This window comes from Ranitomeya imitator, chromosome 1 (assembly GCF_032444005.1).
Source record: "Ranitomeya imitator isolate aRanImi1 chromosome 1, aRanImi1.pri, whole genome shotgun sequence".
In the NCBI taxonomy this organism is placed as follows: Eukaryota; Metazoa; Chordata; class Amphibia; order Anura; family Dendrobatidae; genus Ranitomeya; species Ranitomeya imitator.
Genome location: NC_091282.1, coordinates 1,594,005 through 1,612,348, shown reverse-complemented (window position 1 = coordinate 1,612,348; position 18,344 = coordinate 1,594,005). Strand labels below are relative to the sequence as shown.

At 48.0% G+C, this 18,344-nt stretch overlaps 1 protein-coding gene and 1 long non-coding RNA gene across 4 annotated transcripts in view; one reads left to right on the top strand and one right to left on the bottom strand.

Annotated features, from left to right (window-relative positions):
* LOC138657686 (FERM domain-containing protein 6-like) overlaps positions 1–18,344 on the top strand; it is a 227,430-nt gene that overhangs the window by 153,971 nt on the left and 55,115 nt on the right. For all 3 annotated transcript variants that reach the window (XM_069745388.1, XM_069745398.1, XM_069745395.1), the window contains 2 exons: positions 13,017–13,093; positions 13,656–13,842. In XM_069745388.1, coding sequence (XP_069601489.1) covers positions 13,017–13,093; positions 13,656–13,842 — 264 coding nt within the window. The remainder of the gene's footprint in view (positions 1–13,016; positions 13,094–13,655; positions 13,843–18,344) is intronic.
* The window catches only part of LOC138657722 (uncharacterized), a 66,247-nt gene that overhangs the window by 36,314 nt on the left and 11,589 nt on the right, over positions 1–18,344 (bottom strand). The window lies entirely within an intron of this gene.

Sequence of the window (18,344 nt, the reverse complement as noted above, 5' to 3'; positions counted from 1 at the left end):
GTTTACAGCAGGGGCTTATTTTAGGTATCCCACTGCTCTTCAATATACCACGAACTGCAGGGATTTATGTATATCCCGCTTACAGTTCCACTTAACACTTGCAGCTCTCTGGCGCCCCCCTTACTCTCAGGTCAGATTAGGTACTGCACCCTGGGTAATTAGTCGCCAGACAGGCTGCCTGCTATGTACTGGCTATTGGGCACACTGCAGCAATGCGATAAACTACTCCCACTCAGACAGGAACAATAATTATTAACGCCGCAGTCGCTACAACATCACCCAAAAGCCTGCACAAATGTATGCTGCCACCAGCTTCGATTAAACGGGTCCAAAGCTAACCCAACACAGTAGCGTAATTCCCTTCAGGAGACTTGGGGTATGTTTTTAGAGCATGGAGAAAGAACTAGTATTAAATAATATACCCCACAAAATTTAGGCAATGCTTTATCAAAATATTTTACAAAGATGTTACAAATGAGACAATTGCAAATATGTACAAGGTAATTATAACATAAAGGGATTACAGGAGAAAAGATAACACTCACATGTTCTCAGAGCATTGCAGGCAACCAGGCTAGTGGAGCTCCCATACGTCCCAGTTCATTGGACATGCTCCGGGCTCTCCAGGAAAAAGACAAGAAGTGACTGCTGGGAGCCTGCCAGAAACTTAAAACCTGCAGCCTGTGACATCACAGAAAGGCTGGCTTATCCAGACCCTCCGCTCTCTACATTCTGAGTACTTCAACCTTAAATTTGTCTACTTTCTATAACTTCGCTACAAAACATGTCATAGTCATAACAAACCCAGCATTCATCTCGAATTAACGTGGGCATTCTAATGATATCAAATATGTCCTATCTGGGATACATATTTACAGAGAAATCCCTACTTCTTTACCAGATGGAGTTAGAAGCTCATGTTTAGAGTGGCGGATAGATCCGCCGAGGGACGTAAAGAATATATATTTTTCCTATTTCTAGCTTAAATCGTTTGCCTAATCTCTTACAATAATGGAACAAAGGACTTCCATGAATTTTGGAGCCATTTTTCCAGTTCCAGCTGGTGCAGTTGGGAGGGGGCAAGTGACTTTCGTCGAGCCTAGAATTTATGACCCCAGGGCAATAAAACCCCCTTCTAACATACATTCCGTAGCACACAGAGAAACAAGGAGAGCCAGAGAGAGAAGAGGGGCTTAGCCCACCTCATGAGCTGAAGAGCAACTAAACTTATATGATATTTCATACAATATCGTGACACCTCCCCCTTTTGGTGTGCGTTACGGAGGCAGAACCCCTCGGTATGCCTCCATGCGCACCTCAGTAGGTTCGCCATGGCGGGACAGTCCATCTGCATTCCCATGCTCCCTGCCCGTTTTGTGTTCAATGGTGAAGTCAAACTGCTGAAGGGCAAGGCTCCAGCTTAGCAACCTGCCGATGGTTCCACACATGGCGTTTAGCCAGCGCAGAGGGTTGTGGTCGGTCACCACAGTGAAGGCGCGATCGTACAAGTAGGGCTGCAAGCACTACAGGGCCCAGACTATGGCCAGGCACTTCTTCTCGATGGTGGAGTAGGCCACTTCCCTTGGCAAAAGTTTCAGGCTCAGGTATAACACGGGGTGCCCTTGGTCCTCCGAGTCAACCTGGCTGAGCACAGCACCAAGGCCAAACTCACTGGCGTCAGTCTGCACCAAGAAGGGTCGACTGCTGTCAACTGCTTTCAACACAGGGGCGTTGCACAGTGCTGTTTTCAACGCCTGGAAGACCCCCTCACAGCCATCTGTCCAGTTGACGATGTGGGGTAGCTTCTTCCTGGTGAGGTCCGTCAAGGGTTTTGCCAGGCTACTATAGTGCTGTACGAAACGCCTATAGTACCCTGCAGTGCCCAGGAAGGACATTACCTGTTTCTTGGTCACGGGAGTGGGCCAGTTCACGATAGCGCCCACTTTCTCAGGCTCTGGCTTCAGGGTGTTTCCACCTACCCGGTGCCCCAGGTAGTGGACCTCCCTCATGCCCATCTGGCACTTTCCCGGCTTGATAGTCAGTCCTGCTTGGTGAATTCGCCTGAGCACCTCCTCGAGATGCTGCAGGTGTTCCTCCCAGGAGGAACTGAAGATGGCAATGTCATCCAAGTACGCCACGGCGTATTTCTCCAGTCCCTGAAGCAGGAGGTTGACCATCCGCTGAAAAGTGACAGGGGCATTCTTCATGCCGAAGGGCATGACCGTGGACTCGTACAGTCCAAAGGGTGTGATAAAAGCGGACTTCTCCTGCGCCTCGGGGCTCAGGGGAATCTGCCAGTATCCTCGACTCAGATCCATTATCGTCAGGTATTTTGCACCAGCTAACTTCTCAAGCAGCTCCTTGATGCGCTGCATGGGGTGCGCGTCAGAGGCTGTAAAGGCGTTGAGCCCCCTGTAGTCCACGCAGAATGGGGTAATCCGTTCCTTCTTTGGCACGAGAACTACAGGTGATGCCCACGCGCTCTTTGACCGTCGAATCACCCCCAGCTGTAACATCTCATCGATCTCTTGGCGCATAATCTGCTGCACCTGGTCAGAGATTCGATAGGGTGTTCGCCGTAGTGGGGCGTGATTCCCGGTGTCCACCTCGTGGACTGCTAACTCAGTCCTCCCAGGTCGGTTGGAGGACACGACCCGGAAGGGTTCCAGTGTGGTTTGCAACTGCAACCGCTGGGGTTCAGTTAACGAGGCGCTTACCTCCACGTCCTCGATGGACCCATTGGCCATGGCTTGGGCCAGCATGTCCAGGAGGGTGTCTTCCTCCCCGTCTTCGGGCAAGCTGCAGACTGGTAGGAACGAAAGGTTCACGTTCGTGATGAGCCTTCATCATGTTGAAGTGAAAGGCCTTTCGCCTACCCCAAGCATGGTCAAGCGTGACCACGTAGGTGACCGGGTTGAGCTGTTGGTGGACGACGTACAGTCACGCCCTTGGGTCTCAACCAGCATGCGTAGCATCTGTTTGAGGGTACCATTGAAGCGTTCACAGAAGCCATTGGTCTGTGGGTGATACGCACTCGATACCAGGTGCTTCACCTGCATTCTCTTACAGAGAGCCTCCATTAGGCGAGACATAAATTGGGTCCCTTGATCAGTAAGCATTTCCCTGGGAAATCCTACACGTGAAAAGATGGCTAACAGGGCATCCGCCACCTTATCTGCCCTAGTTGACGACAGAGCTACTGCCTCTGGGTACCGGGTAGCGTAGTCTACCACAGTAAGGATGTATTGCTTTCCAGAGCTGCTGGGGACGGCCAGCGGGCCCACAATGTCAACCGCGATTCTCTGGAAAGGCTCCTCTATCACTGGTAAAGGGATCAGGGGAGCCTTAAGAGCAGGCCCTGCCTTCCCCACTCTTTGATAAGTGATACAGGAGCGGCAGTAGTTTGACACATCTGTCCCCATCTTAGGCCAATAGAAGTGTTGAGACAGCCGGGCCTTAGTTTTGCTGATCCCCAAGTGTCCAGCTTGCGGGATCTCATGGGCAATCCGTAACAACTCACCCCGGAATTGCTGCGGGACGACCAGCTGTCTATCCCTCAACCACTCCTTTTGCGATTCTCCGAGTACGGTCTCCCGGTATAACCTTCCTCGTTCCCAGAACACCCTCTCCTTATCAGTCTCGGAGGTGGGCGTCTCAGCGAGTTGTCTCAAACTCTCTAGGCTCGCATCTGTGCGCAGGGCGGCCTGAAACTCCTGGCTAGGGGAAACCAGAAGCGATGTCAGGGTCCCTTCCCCACGGGAACCCTCTTGGACCTGTTCTGGGTTCACCTCTGGTTCAGTCACACTGATGACTGAGGAGGGTTCGGAAGGCCTACAGTTATCTGCGTTCCGGGCACTCTGACTGCGGGTGACAGCAGCTACGTAGGCTGTCTCCCCGGGGGTTTCTACAGACCCATCAGCTGGCGCTGCTATGGGCTCTACCTCCCCATCCACCCCCAACACTCCAGGGGCAGTGCTACTTATGGGCCAGTTACCTTCCTCGGTGGCACTGGTCACTTTCATGGCATCACCTTCCTCACGATTCCCATGCATCTCCACATTTCCTGTAGCACCAACAATTGCCCCTGTTAGGGGTTCCTCAGCCGTCTCACTCCGCAGAGCGACGTGGCTGGGCACGCCTGTACATATGGACATTAACCTTCACAGAAAAATCATTATCAGGTTCAGTTGGCACAGGTACAACATTTTCACCATCAATCCTAGGAAAAAAATGGTTATTAGATGCATCATTACAAGATAAAGCATGGTCAGGTAACACATGCGATTTCCCATCATCATCATCATCAGGGTTAATGTTACCCTTATTAGCAGATTGGGGAGCGGTGTCAGGAACGTAGTATGCAACCATCCTCCCCAAATCAGTCCCCAACAAAACATCAGTGGGCAAATTATCAGACAGCCCCACTTCCTTCACCCCGCTCCCGGCACCCCAATCGATATAAACCCGGGCCATCGGTAAGGGACAGCTGATGCCCCCAATCCCAGTGACAGTTAGGGTTTTCCCCGGAATGATTTCTTCAGGGGCCGCCAGTTCGGGTCGGATGAGGGTTCTTTCAGCCCCGGTGTCCTTGAGGCCTGTAGCAACATGGCCTCCCACAGTGACGTGCTGTACGTTGTCACACACCCTCCTAACCACACCACCCACCAAAAGAACTGCTGCATTAGGCCCTGGGGCCTTGGCTGGGAGGTTCTTCTGCTTGTCTGGACAGTGGGTACTGATATGACTAGTCTGATTGCAGAAGTAACACTTGCGGGGTTCGGTGGTAGGTCTGGTGTTGTTGGCCACAGGGCCAGGACCTCTGGTGTGTTGGTTGGCAGGGGTACTGGCGTTGGATGCTGTCACGATATGGTATGAAATATCATAAGTAGTTCTCTTGCTAGCCTGCGTGGGCTAAGCCCCCTTCTTGGAGTAACAGTTTGTAGCTGCCAAATCCTGGCTTTCCTTCTCAGAGAGTGTGGGGAGTTTTATGGCCGAACGGTATTTACGACCAGGTTAGAATCTTCCACTAGCTGGACAATGGAAAAGTGGCTCCAAAAATTCATGAAAGATTCTTTGTTTAGTTTTTGTTAGATATTAGGCAAACGATTTAAGCTAGAAATACGAAAATATATATTCTTAGTCCAACTCGGTGTATCTACCCATCCCTTGAAACTCGGGCTTCTAACTCCGTCTGGTAAAGAAACACAAAACGAAGACACAAGCAGCCATATGGTCCCATAAAATACATTCTTTATTAAATATAAAAAATATAAAAATCACCAGACAAGAAACAGGTGTACAGAGGGGAAGTAACAGTACGCACCAATGGTAATGGCAAAAAACAGGGCTATTATATACAGGGCTAGTGCCCTCATGCAGGGAATACTAACATCTAAGCACAGTGCAGCGATGTACTTACAGCAGACAATGGTGGTCCAGGGAACGAACAGGCAGGCCTGACCCCAACGCGCGTTTCGGAGCACACCGCTCCTTCATCAGAAGAAGGAGCGGTGCGCTCCGAAACGCGCGTTGGGGTTAGGCCTGCCTGTTCGTTCCCTGGACCACCATTGTCTGCTGTAAGTACATCGATGTTAGTATTCCCTGCATGAGGGCACTAGCCCTGTATATAATATACTACTACCCTATTCACATGTGATATGGGAAACCTTTTTCTAGCATATTGCTAGTTCAGCAGTGTGGTCTATGGATCGTCTTTCAGGCCTGTTTTTTGCCATTACCATTGGTGCGTACTGTTACTTCCCCTCTGTACACCTGTTTCTTGTCTGGTGATTTTTATATTTTTTTATATTTAATAAAGAATGTATTTTATGGGACCATATGGCTGCTTGTGTCTTCGTTTTGTGTTTCTCATATATTGATTGGCAGCTGGCCCCTATTATCTATCCATATATAGCATATATTATCTTGTAGATTCCATCGTGTTATTGTATTATTCTTAATATGCTGGCTTTAGTATTATTATGTCTGGTAAAGAAGTAGGGTTTTCTCTGTAAATATGTATCCCAGATAGGACATGATTGATCTCATTAGAACGCTCACGTTAATCCGAGATGAATTATGAGTTTGTTAGGACTCTGACATGTTTTGTAGTGAAGTTATAGAAATCAGAGAAAATAGTTTAAAGTTTACTCAGAAGGTAGAGAGAGGAGGGTCTGGATAAGCCAGCCTTTCTGTGATGTCACAGCCTTGAAGTTATAACTGTCTGCACACATCCTCAGTCTCTCTGCTTGATTTCTTCTTCTGGACTTCTTGTCTTCTTCTGGAGGAGCTCAGCACGTCCAAATGAGCTGGGACATATGGAAAACTCCACTAGCCTGGTTGCCTGCAATGTTTTGAACATGTGAGAGTCCTCCCAGGTCGGTTGCAGAACACGACCCGGAAGGGTTCCAGTGTGGTTTGCAACTGCAACCGCTGGAATTCAGTTAATGAGGCGCTTACCTCCACATCCTCGATGGACCCATTGGCCTTGGCTTGGGCCAGCAAGTCCAGGAGGGTGTCTTCCTCACCGTCTTCGGGCAAGCTGCAGACCGGTAGGACGAAAGGTTCACGTTCGTGATGAGCCTTCATCATGTTGACGTGAAAGGCCTTTCGCCTACCCCGAGCGTGGTCAAGCGTGACCACGTAAGTGGCCGGGTTGAGCTGTTGGTGGACGACGTACGGGCCCTCCCAGGCTGCCTGAAGCTTATCCGTTGGTACGGGGACCAGCACCCACACCTTTTGACCCACGTGGTAGGTCCGCTCCCGGGCGTTCTGGTCGTACCAGTGCTTCTGGTCAGCCTGAGCCTGCGTCATGTTGTCATGCACCAACTGCGTCAAGGTCTGCATCTTGTCACGGAAGCGCATGACATACTCCACTATGGACACTTCAGAAGGGTTCGGCTCCTCTTCCCAGGATTCTCTTACCAACCCAAGGGGTCCCCGGACTCGCCTGCCGTACAGGAGCTCGAAGGGGGAGAACCCCGTCGAGGCCTGCGGAACCTCTCGGTAAGCGAACAGCAGGTGTGGGAGGTACCGCTCCCAGTCGCGCCATTGAGTCTCAACCAGCATGCGTAGCATCTGTTTGAGGGTACCATTGAAGCGTTCACACAAGCCATTGGTCTGTGGGTGATACGCACTCGATACCAGGTGCTTCACCTGCATTCTCTTACAGAGAGGCTCCATTAGGCGAGACATAAATTGGGTCCCTTGATCAGTAAGCATTTCCCTGGGAAACCCTACACGTGAAAAGATGGCCAACAGGGCATCCGCCACCTTATCTGCCCTAGTTGACGACAGAGCTACTGCCTCTGGGTACCGGGTAGCGTAGTCTACCACAGTAAGGATGAATTGCTTTCCAGAGCTGCTGGGGACGGCCAGCGGGCCCACAATGTCCACCGCGATCCTCTGGAAAGGCTCCTCTATCACTGGCAAAGGGATCAGGGGAGCCTTAATAGCAGGCCCCGCTTTCCCCACCCTTTGACAGGTGACACAGGAGCGGCAGTAGTTTGACACATCTGTCCCCATCTTCGGCCAATAGAAGTGTTGAGACAGCCGGGCCTTAGTTTTGCTGATCCCCAAGTGTCCAGCTAGCGGGATCTCATGGGCAATCCGCAACAACTCACCCCGGAATTGCTGTGGGACGACCAGCTGTCTTTCCCTCAACCACTCCTTTTGTGATTCTCCGGGTACTGTGTCCCGGTACAACCTTCCTTGTTCCCAGAACACCTTCTCCTTATCAGTCTCGGAGAAGCGCGTCCCGGCGAGTTGTCTCAAACTCTCTAGGCTCGCATCTGTGTGCAGAGCGGCCTGAAACTCCTGGCTAGGGGAAGCCAGAAGCGATGTCAGGGTCCCTTCCCCACGGGAACCCTCTTGGACCTGCTCTGGGTCCACCTCTGGTTCAGTCACAGTAATGACTGAGGAGGGACCGGAAGGCAGACAGTTATCTGCGTTCCGGGCACTCTGACTGCGGGTGACAGCAGCTACGTAGGCTGTCTCCCCGGGGGTTTCTACAGGCCCATCAGCCGATGCTGCTATGGGCTCGACCTCCCCATCCACCCCCAACACTCCAGGGGCAGTGCTACTTATGGGCCAGTTACCTTCCTCGGTGGCACTGGTCCTTCTCATGGCATCACCTTCCTCACGGTTCCCATGCATCTCCCCATTTCCTGTAGCACCGACACTTGCCCCTGTTAGGGGTTCCTCAGCCGTCTCACTCCGCAGAGCGACGTGGCTGGGCACGCCTGTACCTATGGACACATTAACCTTCACAGAAAAATCATTATCAGGTTCAGCTGGCACAGGTACAACATTTTCACCATCAATCCTAGGAAAAAAATGGTTATTAGATGCATCATTACAAGATAAAGCATGGTCAGGTAACACATGTGATTTCCCATCATCATCATCATCATCATCATCAACAGGGTTAACGTTACCCTTATTAGTAGATTGGGGAGGGGTGTCAGGGACGTAGTATGCAACCCCCAAATCAGTCCCCAACAAAACATCAGTGGGCAAATTATCAGACAGCCCCACTTCCTTCACCCCGCTCCCGGCACCCCAATCAATAAAAACCCGGGCCATCGGTAAGGGACAGCTGATGCCCCCAATCCCAGTGATAGTTAGGGTTTTCCCCGGAATGATTTCTTCAGGGCCCGCCAGTTCGGGTCGGATGAGGGTTCGTTCAGCCCCGGTGTCTTTGAGGCCTGTAGCAACATGGCCTCCCACAGTGACGTGCTGTACGTTGTCACACACCCTCCCAACCACACCACCCACCAAAAGAACTGCTGCATTAGGCCCTGGGGCCTTGGCTTGGCTGTTCTTCTGCTTGGTTGGGCAGGAGGGACTGATATGACCAGTCTGATGGCAGGTGTAACACGTGCGAGGTTCGGTGGTAGGTCTGGTGTTGTTGGCTACGGGGACAGGACCTCTGGTGTGTTGGCTGGCAGGGGTACTGGCGTTGGTTGCAGGCTTACCCCCTCTCCAGCTGGTGGTGACTGGCTTCCGCACTTCCGATTTACGGTTGGCCTCATAGGCATCGGCAATCTGCGCTGCTTTCGTCACGTCTTTGGGTTCTCTGTCCATCACGAACTGCCGCACCTCAGCTGGGCAAAGATGAAAGAACTGGTCTTTGATCATCAGGTCTCGCAGCTGTGCAAAGGTGGTCACTGACAGTCCTTGGGTCCACTGGTCAAAGTGGGTCCCCAGTCCATGCACCACATCACTGTAACTGTCGTGTGGGCCACGTTGGAGGGTCCGGAACTTTCTACGGTACACCTTGTGTCACGATTCCCCTGACCGCTGTCACGAATTGGTCAGGATTCACACCGTGACCGTCACCCCTACGTCAAGGGTCGGGGTGACTTTAGGCCAACAGACGGCTATAACATGTGCAGGGGGGCTTATCTTAGTTATCCCTCCACTGCTGACAATGTGATGAGAAACACACACAAGGCTATTGACCTCTTAGTTTACAGCAGGGGCTTATTTTAGGTATCCCACTGCTTTTCTATATACCACGAACTGCAGGGATTTATGTATATCCCGCTTACAGTTCCACTTAACATTTGCAGCTCTCTGGCGCCCCCTTACTCTCAGGTCATATTAGGTACTGCACCCTGGGTAATTAGTCACCAGAAAGGCTGCCTGCTATGTACTGGCTATTGGGCACGCTGCAGCGACGCGATAACTACTCCCACTCAGGCAGGAACAATAATTATCAATGCCGCAGTCCCTTCAGCGTAACCCAAAAGTCAGCGCACTCTCGCTGCCACCAGCTTCGATTAAACGGGTCCGAAGCTAACCCAACACAGTAGCTTAATTCTCTTCAAAAGACAGGGTACGGCTTTTAGAGCATGGAGAAATGAACTAACATATTATAGTATATCCCATTAAAAGATTAGGCAGTGCTTTATCAAAAATATTTTATAAAGATGTTACAAATGAGACAATTGCAAATATGTACAAGGGTAATTATAACATAAAGGGAATAAATGAGAAAAGATAACACTCACATGTTCAAAACATTGCAGGCAACCAGGCTAGTGGAGTTTTCCATATGTCCCAGCTCATTTGGACGTGCTGAGCTCCTCCAGGAGAAGACAAGAAGTCAGGAAGAAGAATCAAGCAGAAGGGCTGAGCTGGGGATGTGTGCAGACAGTTATAACTTCAAGGCTGTGACATCACAGAAAGGCAGGCTTATCCAGACCCTCCTCTCTCTACCTTCTGAGTAAACTTTAAACTATTTTCTCTGATTTCTATAACTTCACTACAAAACATGTCAGAGTCCTAACATACTCATAATTCATCTCGGATTAACGTGAGCATTCTAATGAGATCAAATATGTCCTATCTGGGATACATATTTACAGAGAAAACCCTACTTCTTTACCAGATGGAGTTAGAAGCCCGAGTTTCAAGGGATGGGTAGATATACCGAGTGAGAATACGAATATATATTTTCGTATTTCTAGCTTAAATCGTTTGCCTGATATCTAACAAAAACTAAACAAAGAATCTTTCATGAATTTTTGGAGCCACTTTTCCATTGTCCAGCTAGTGGAAGATTCTAACCTGGTCGTAAATACCGTTCGGCCATAAAACTCCCCACACTCTCGGAGAAGGAAAGCCAGGAATTGGCAGCTACAAACTGTTACTCCAAGAAGGGGGGCTTAGCCCACGCAGGCTAGCAAGAGAACTACTTATGATATTTCATACCATATCGTGACAACAAGGTACTTATAACATAAAGGGATTACAGGAGAAAATATAACACTCACATGTTCTCAGAGAATTGCAGGCAACCAGGCTAGTGGAGCTCCCATACGTCCCAGTTCATTGGACATGCTCCGGGCTCTCCAGGAAAAAGACAAGAAGTGACTGCTGGGAGCCTGCCAGAAACTTAAAACCTGCAGCCTGTGACATCACAGAAAGGCTGGCTTATCCAGACCCTCCTCTCTCTACATTCTGAGTACTTCAACCTTAAATTTGTCTACTTTCTATAACTTCGCTATAAAACATGTCATAGTCATAACAAACAAATTTTTCCAGTTCCAGCTGGTGCAGTTGGGAGGGGGCGAGTGACTTTCGTCGAGCCTGGAATTTATGACCCCAGGGCAATAAAACCCCCTTCTAACATACATTCCGTAGCACACAGAGAAACAAGGAGAGCCAGAGAGAGAAGGGGGGCTTAGCCCACCTCATGAGCTGAAGAGCAACTAAACTTATATGATATTTCATACAATATCGTGACACCCTTTATTCCATAGCTGACATTCTATACCCTTTATTCCATAGCTGACATTCTATACCCTTTATTCCATAGCTGACATTCTATACCCTTTATTCCATATCTGACATTCTATACCCTTTATTCCATAGCTGACATTCTATACCCTTTATTCCATAGCTGACATTCTATATCCTTTATTCCATAGCTGACATTGTATACCCTTTATTCCATAGCTGACATTCTATACCCTTTATTCCATAGCTGACATTATATACCCTTTATTCCATAGCTGACATTCTATACCCTTTATTCCATAGCTGACATTCTATACCCTTTATTCCATAGCTGACATTCTATACCCTTTATTCCATACCTGACATTCTATACCCTTTATTCCATATCTGACATTCTATACCCTTTATTCCATAGCTGACATTCTATACCCTTTATTCCATAGCTGACATTCTATACCCTTTATTCCATAGCTGACATTATATACCCTTTATTCCATAGCTGACATTCTATACCCTTTATTCCATAGCTGACATTCTATACCCTTTATTCCACAGCTGACATTCTATACCCTTTATTCCACAGCTGACATTCTATACCCTTTATTCCATAGCTGACATTCTATATCCTTTATTCCATAGCTGACATTCTATACCCTTTATTCCATAGCTGACATTCTATACCCTTTATTCCATAGCTGACATTCTATACCCTTTATTCCATAGCTGACATTCTATACCCTTTATTCCATAGCTGACATTATATACCCTTTATTCCATAGCTGACATTCTATACCCTTTATTCCATAGCTGACATTCTATATCCTTTATTCCATAGCTGACATTCTATACCCTTTATTCCATAGCTGACATTCTATACCCTTTATTCCACAGCTGACATTCTATATCCTTTATTCCATAGCTGACATTCTATACCCTTTATTCCACAGCTGACATTCTATATCCTTTATTCCATAGCTGACATTATATACCCTTTATTCCATAGCTGACATTCTATACCCTTTATTCCATAGCTGACATTCTATACCCTTTATTCCACAGCTGACATTCTATATCCTTTATTCCACAGCTGACATTCTATACCCATTATTCCATAGCTGACATTCTATATCCTTTATTCCATAGCTGTCATTCTATACCCTTTATTCCACAGCTGACATTCTATACCCTTTATTCCACAGCTGACATTCTATACCCTTTATTCCATAGCTGACATTCTATACCCTTTATTCCATAGCTGACATTCTATATCCTTTATTCCATAGCTGACATTCTATATCCTTTATTCTATAGCTGACATTCTATACCCTTTATTCCATAGCTGACATTCTATACCCTTTATTCCATAGCTGACATTCTATACCCTTTATTTCATAGCTGACATTCTATATCCTTTATTCCATAGCTGACATTCTATACCCTTTATTTCATAGCTGACATTCTATATCCTTTATTCCATAGCTGACATTCTATACCCTTTATTCCATAGCTGACATTCTATATCCTTTATTCTATAGCTGACATTCTATACCCTTTATTTCATAGCTGACATTCTATATCCTTTATTCCATAGCTGACATTCTATATCCTTTCACATCAGTGTTGTGTACAAACTATTGATTGGTTGTAAACCTATTCTCACATGTCAAAGTATCGTTCTTCTACAAATAGTAGCTAATTGGTAGAATGAAGGTGGACAACGCTCGTTAATCCTCCCACCACCAGCACCGTTCATGATGATCCTTCTCTTCCAGGGGACTGACCAGTTCGGCCCTCCGATGATCATTCATTTCCGAGTCCAGTACTATGTGGAGAACGGCCGATTAATAAGGTACGAGCCTCCGTTATATCATAGTTTTCCCTATTGAAACCCACAACTTTGTATAATTCATATTTGTTGGAAGGGTCACAGAATATAAAGCCGGGGGTGTCCTGCTGCTAGGACCTCTGCCTATCATCTGTATGAGTTTTCCTGCAGCGCCTCCACAGGGGAGGTTCGGTATTACGCGACCTCCATGGAAATGACTGGACTACTTGTGGACATTCCGGGTCCTGAAGGGCGAGGGAGACGTTTTGTCGGCGCTTTCTGCCCTGAATAACGTGTGCCCTTAGGCTGATGGCACGATAAGCCTCATCAGTTACACACATGCAGACATGGCCTGGACGCGCTGCGGTCACAATGGCTGCGCTGTTATTTAGACGCCAGTTTCCACCTCTGGATCCCATCAAATAAATGAGATACAGAAAATGTAAAAATTCCAAAGGAGAAAAATAAAAAGAGGGAAATAAATGTATTCCTGGCACTAAAGCCTGGTCCTCCCTCCAGCCCCATGTGGAAGCTGTGTGCCCCTCCCTGCATTATATATTACATGTGGTTATGTTTCGCCCTCTAGTGACAGGACGGCGCGGTACTATTACTACTGCCACCTAAGGGAGCAGGTCCTGCAGTCCCAGAGCACCGCCAGGGAGGAGGCTTACTTTCTGCTGGCCGCCTGCGCCCTACAAGCCGACCTGGGGAACTTCAAAAGGAACAAGCACCATGGAAAGTACTTTGAACCAGAAGCCTACTTCCCTCCTTGGGTAAGACTGACTGTATTCAATACTTTTACACTCATGGATTTCGCAAACTCTTCATATTCTCTATCAGTTTGCCTGCAGCACCCCCGCAGGGTAAAGGCAGCATTGCATCCTTCTCCCTGACTCCTATGGATGGTCTGGGTCCTCCACGACAGACATGTCCTGTAGCCACTCTCCAGGCCATCCTCCACATTAACTGACTGTTTGACAATAGATTTTAAGACTTCTTTTCTGTTTGTGACTTGTTCGCTCTGATTTTTAATTTTTTTTTAGGTTTTTTTTTTAAATTCTGCTGCATTCACTCACATTCACCGCCCTTGCATTAACTCTCTATACACCATCCATATCGGCCCCTCTGTCCTTGCCTCTCCTTTGTATAGCACTCACGCTCTGTTCACATTGCTTAACAGCACAGATCCATTCAGTCCCACCATCCAACACAACAGACACTCTCACAAATCACTTAACCATCTGCTCACTCTTTCTATCCTCCTTCTCCTAGTCGCTGGAGACATCTCTCCAAACCCCGGCCCCCCCTGTTATAGCCAGTCAAACCTCCCAATTGCTACACCCAGAAACCCCTCTAACCTTATTAATATTCCATGCATGCCTTCTGTATCTTTCAATTGTGCCCTTTGGAATTCTCGCTCTGTGTGTAATAAACTCTCCTTCATTCATGACTTCTTCCTTTCTAATTCTCTTAATCTCCTGGCTCTTACTGAAACCTAGATCCAGCAGTCAGACACCACCGCTGCTGCTGCTCTTTCATATGGTGGACTACATTTTTCTCATACCCCAAGATCGGACAACAGAGCAGGTGGAGGCGTTGGTCTGCTCCTTTCACCCAAATGTACTTTCCAAGTTATCCCCCAAGTGCCCTCACTTGTCTTCCCTTCCTTTGAGGTCCATGTGGTCAGACTCTACGTCCCCTTCTCCATGCGAGTGGCGGTGGTGTATCGTCATCCCGTCCCCTCTCATCAGTTCCTGGATCACTTTGCCACCTGGCTTCCACACTTTCTCTCCTGTGACACCCCCACCCTTATCATGGGTGATTTCAACATCCCCATTGCTTCTCCCCTCTCCCCATCTGCTTCTCACCTTTTATCTCTATCCTCCTCTTTCGGCCTCTCGCAGCATACTAACTCTCCAACACATGAAGATGGAAACTCCCTTGACTTGGTCTTCTCCCGACTTTGCTCAGTGGATGATTTCACAAACTCCCCTCTCCCACTCTCTGACCACAACCTTGTTTCATTCTCTATCAAGAACTGCCATCCCGCAGGTCACCCTCACTTTCCACACTTATAGAAACATACAGGCCATTAACACCCAGAAACTTATGAAGAACCTGCAGTCCTCATTGGCCCCAATCTTCTCCATCTCATGTCCTGATTTTGCTCTGAAGCATTACAATGAAACCCTGCAAAGTGCTCTGGATGAAGCTGCTCCTCCTATACATAAAACAACTCGGCACAGACGGCAACAACCGTGGCACACGCTGCAAACACGTTTCCTGCAGCGGTGCTCCAGGTGCGCAGAACGTCTGTGGAGAAAATCTAATCTACCCGAAGATTTCATCCATTATAAGTTCATGCTAAAGACATACAATTCTGCCCTTCACCTCTCCAAACAAACCTAACACCTCATCACCTCCCTGTCCAATAACCCTAAACGTCTCTTTGAAACGTTCCAGTCCCTACTCAACCCAAGAGAGCAGGCCCCAACCACGGATCTCCGTGCTGACAATCTGGCCAATTACTTCAAAGAAAAAATTGACCACATTCGACAGGAAATCATCTCCCAATCTCTTCATACCATGCACTGTCCTCCCTCCTCCACTGCATCTAGTTCACTCTCTGACTTTGAACCAGTTACAGAAGAAGAAGTAATCAGTCTCCTTGCATCTTCTCGCCCGACCACTTGCACCAGTGACCCCATTCCGTCACATCTCCTCCAGTCCCTTTCCCCGGCTGTCACCTCTCACCTAACAAAAATATTCAACCTTTCCCTCACTTCCGGTATTTTTCCCTCCTCATTTAAGCATGCCATCATACATCCATTACTTAAAAAAACCATCCCTCGACCAAAACTGTGCCGCTAATTATAGACCTTTCTCTAATCTTCCCTTCATCTCTAAACTCCTCGAACGCCTGGTCCACTCCCGTCTTACCCGCTATCTCTCAGATAACTCTCTTCTCAACCCTCTTCAATCTGGCTTCCGCTCTTTACACTCTACTGAAACTGCCCTCACTAAAGTCTCTAATGACCTATTAACAGCTAAATCTAATGGTCACTGCTCCATGCTAATTCTCTTGGATCTCTCTGCAGCATTCGATACTGTGGATCATCAGCTCCTCCTCACTATGCTCCGCTCCATCGGCCTCAAGGACACCGTTCTCTCCTGGTTCTCCTCCTATCTCTCTGACCGATCCTTCACTGTATGTTTTGCTGGTTCCTCCTCCTCTCACCTTCCCCTTACTGTTGGGGTTCCTCAAGGATCAGTCCTAGGCCCCCTCCTCTTCTCGTTGTATACTGCCCCTATTGGACAAACAATCAGTAGATTTGGTTTCCAGTACCATCTCTATGCTGACGACACCCAATTATACACTTCTTCTCCTGTTATCACGCCTGCCTTATTAGAAAACACCAGTGATTGTCTTACCGCTGTCTCTAACATCATGTCCTCTGTTGTGAATTCTGTGGCAGAGCTCCCTCCTGTGGTCACAAGTGGTACTTCGGCTGATTCTCTCTGTGAGCTTCCGTTGGTGGAGGAAAGTGGTACTGCGGCTTCTGAGTTTCCTTCCTCAGGTGTTGTGGTGAAGTCGTTAGGTGCTGCTCTATTTAACTCCACCTAGTGCTTTGATCCTGGCCTCCAGTCAATGTTCCAGTATTGGACCTGTTTCCTCCTGGATCGTCCTGTGGCCTGCTGCTCTGCATAGCTAAGTTCTGCTTTGCTATTTTGCTTGCTGTTTTTTTCTGTCCAGCTTGTCTATTTGTTTGCTGGTAGCTCTGGGACGCAGAGGGTGTACCTCCGTGCCGTTAGTTCGGTACAGAGGGTCTTTTTGCCCCCTTTGCGTGGTTTTTGTAGGGTTTTGTGTTGACCGCAAAGTTACCTTTCCTATCCTCGCTCTGTTCAGAAAGTCGGGCCTCACTTTGCTAAATCCATTTCATCTCTACGTTTGTCTTTTCATCTTAACTCACAGTCATTATATGTGGGGGCTGCCTTTTCCTTTGGGGTATTTCTCTGAGGCAAGATAGGCTTATTTTCTATCTTCAGGCTAGCTAGTTTCTCAGGCTGTGCCGAGTTGCATAGGGAGCGTTAGGCGCAATCCACGGCTGCCTCTAGTGTTGTTGGAGAGGATTAGGGATTGCGGTCAGCAGAGTTCCCACGTCTCAGAGCTCGTTCTATGTTTTTGGGTTATTGTCAGATCACTGTATGTGCTCTGACCTCTATGTCCATTGTGGTACTGAATTACTTTATCATAACAGTCCTCCCTCTATCTAACCATGTATAAGTATATAAGGGGACAATACAAATATCTCGCTGAGGATCTGTTTATACCAAGGAAGGTGATGGGCACAAGGGGGCATTCTTTGCGTCTGGAGGAGAGAAGGTTTTTCCACCAACATAGAAGAGGATTCTTTACTGTTAGGGCAGTGAGAATCTGGAATTGCTTGCCTGAGGAGGTGGTGATGGCGAACTCAGTCGAGGGGTTCAAGAGAGGCCTGGATGTCTTCCTGGAGCAGAACAATATTGTATCATACAATTATTAGGTTCTGTAGAAGGACGTAGATCTGGGGATTTATTATGATGGAATATAGGCTGAACTGGATGGACAAATGTCTTTTTTCGGCCTTACTAACTATGTTACTATGTTATCTGAAACTGAACCTGTCAAAAACTGAACCCCTCGTGTTCTCTCCCTCTACTAACCTACCTTTGCCTGACATTGCCATCTCCGTGTGCGGTTCCACCATTACTCCAAAGCAACATGCCCGCTGCCTTGGGGTCATCCTTGATTCTGACCTTTCATTCACCCCCCACATCTGATCACTGGCTCGCTCTTCTTATCTGCATCTCAAAAACATTTCTAGAATTCGCCCTTTTCTTACTTTCGACTCTGCAAAAACTCTGACTGTTTCACTTATTCATTCTCGTCTGGACTATTGTAACTCTCTACTAATCGGCCTCCCTCTTACCAAACTGTCCCCGCTCCAATCTGTCCTGAATGCTGCAGCCAGGATCATATTCCTCACCAACCGTTACACCGATGCCTCTACCTTGTGCCAGTCATTACACTGGTTACCCATCCACTCCAGAATCCAGTACAAAACTACTACCCTCATCCACAAAGCACTCCATGGCTCAGCACCACCCTACATCTCCTCTCTGGTCTCAGTCTACCACCCTACCCGTGCCCTCCGCTCCGCTAATGACCTCAGGTTAGCATCCTCAATAATCAGAACCTCCCACTCCCGTCTCCAAGACTTTACACGTGCTGCGC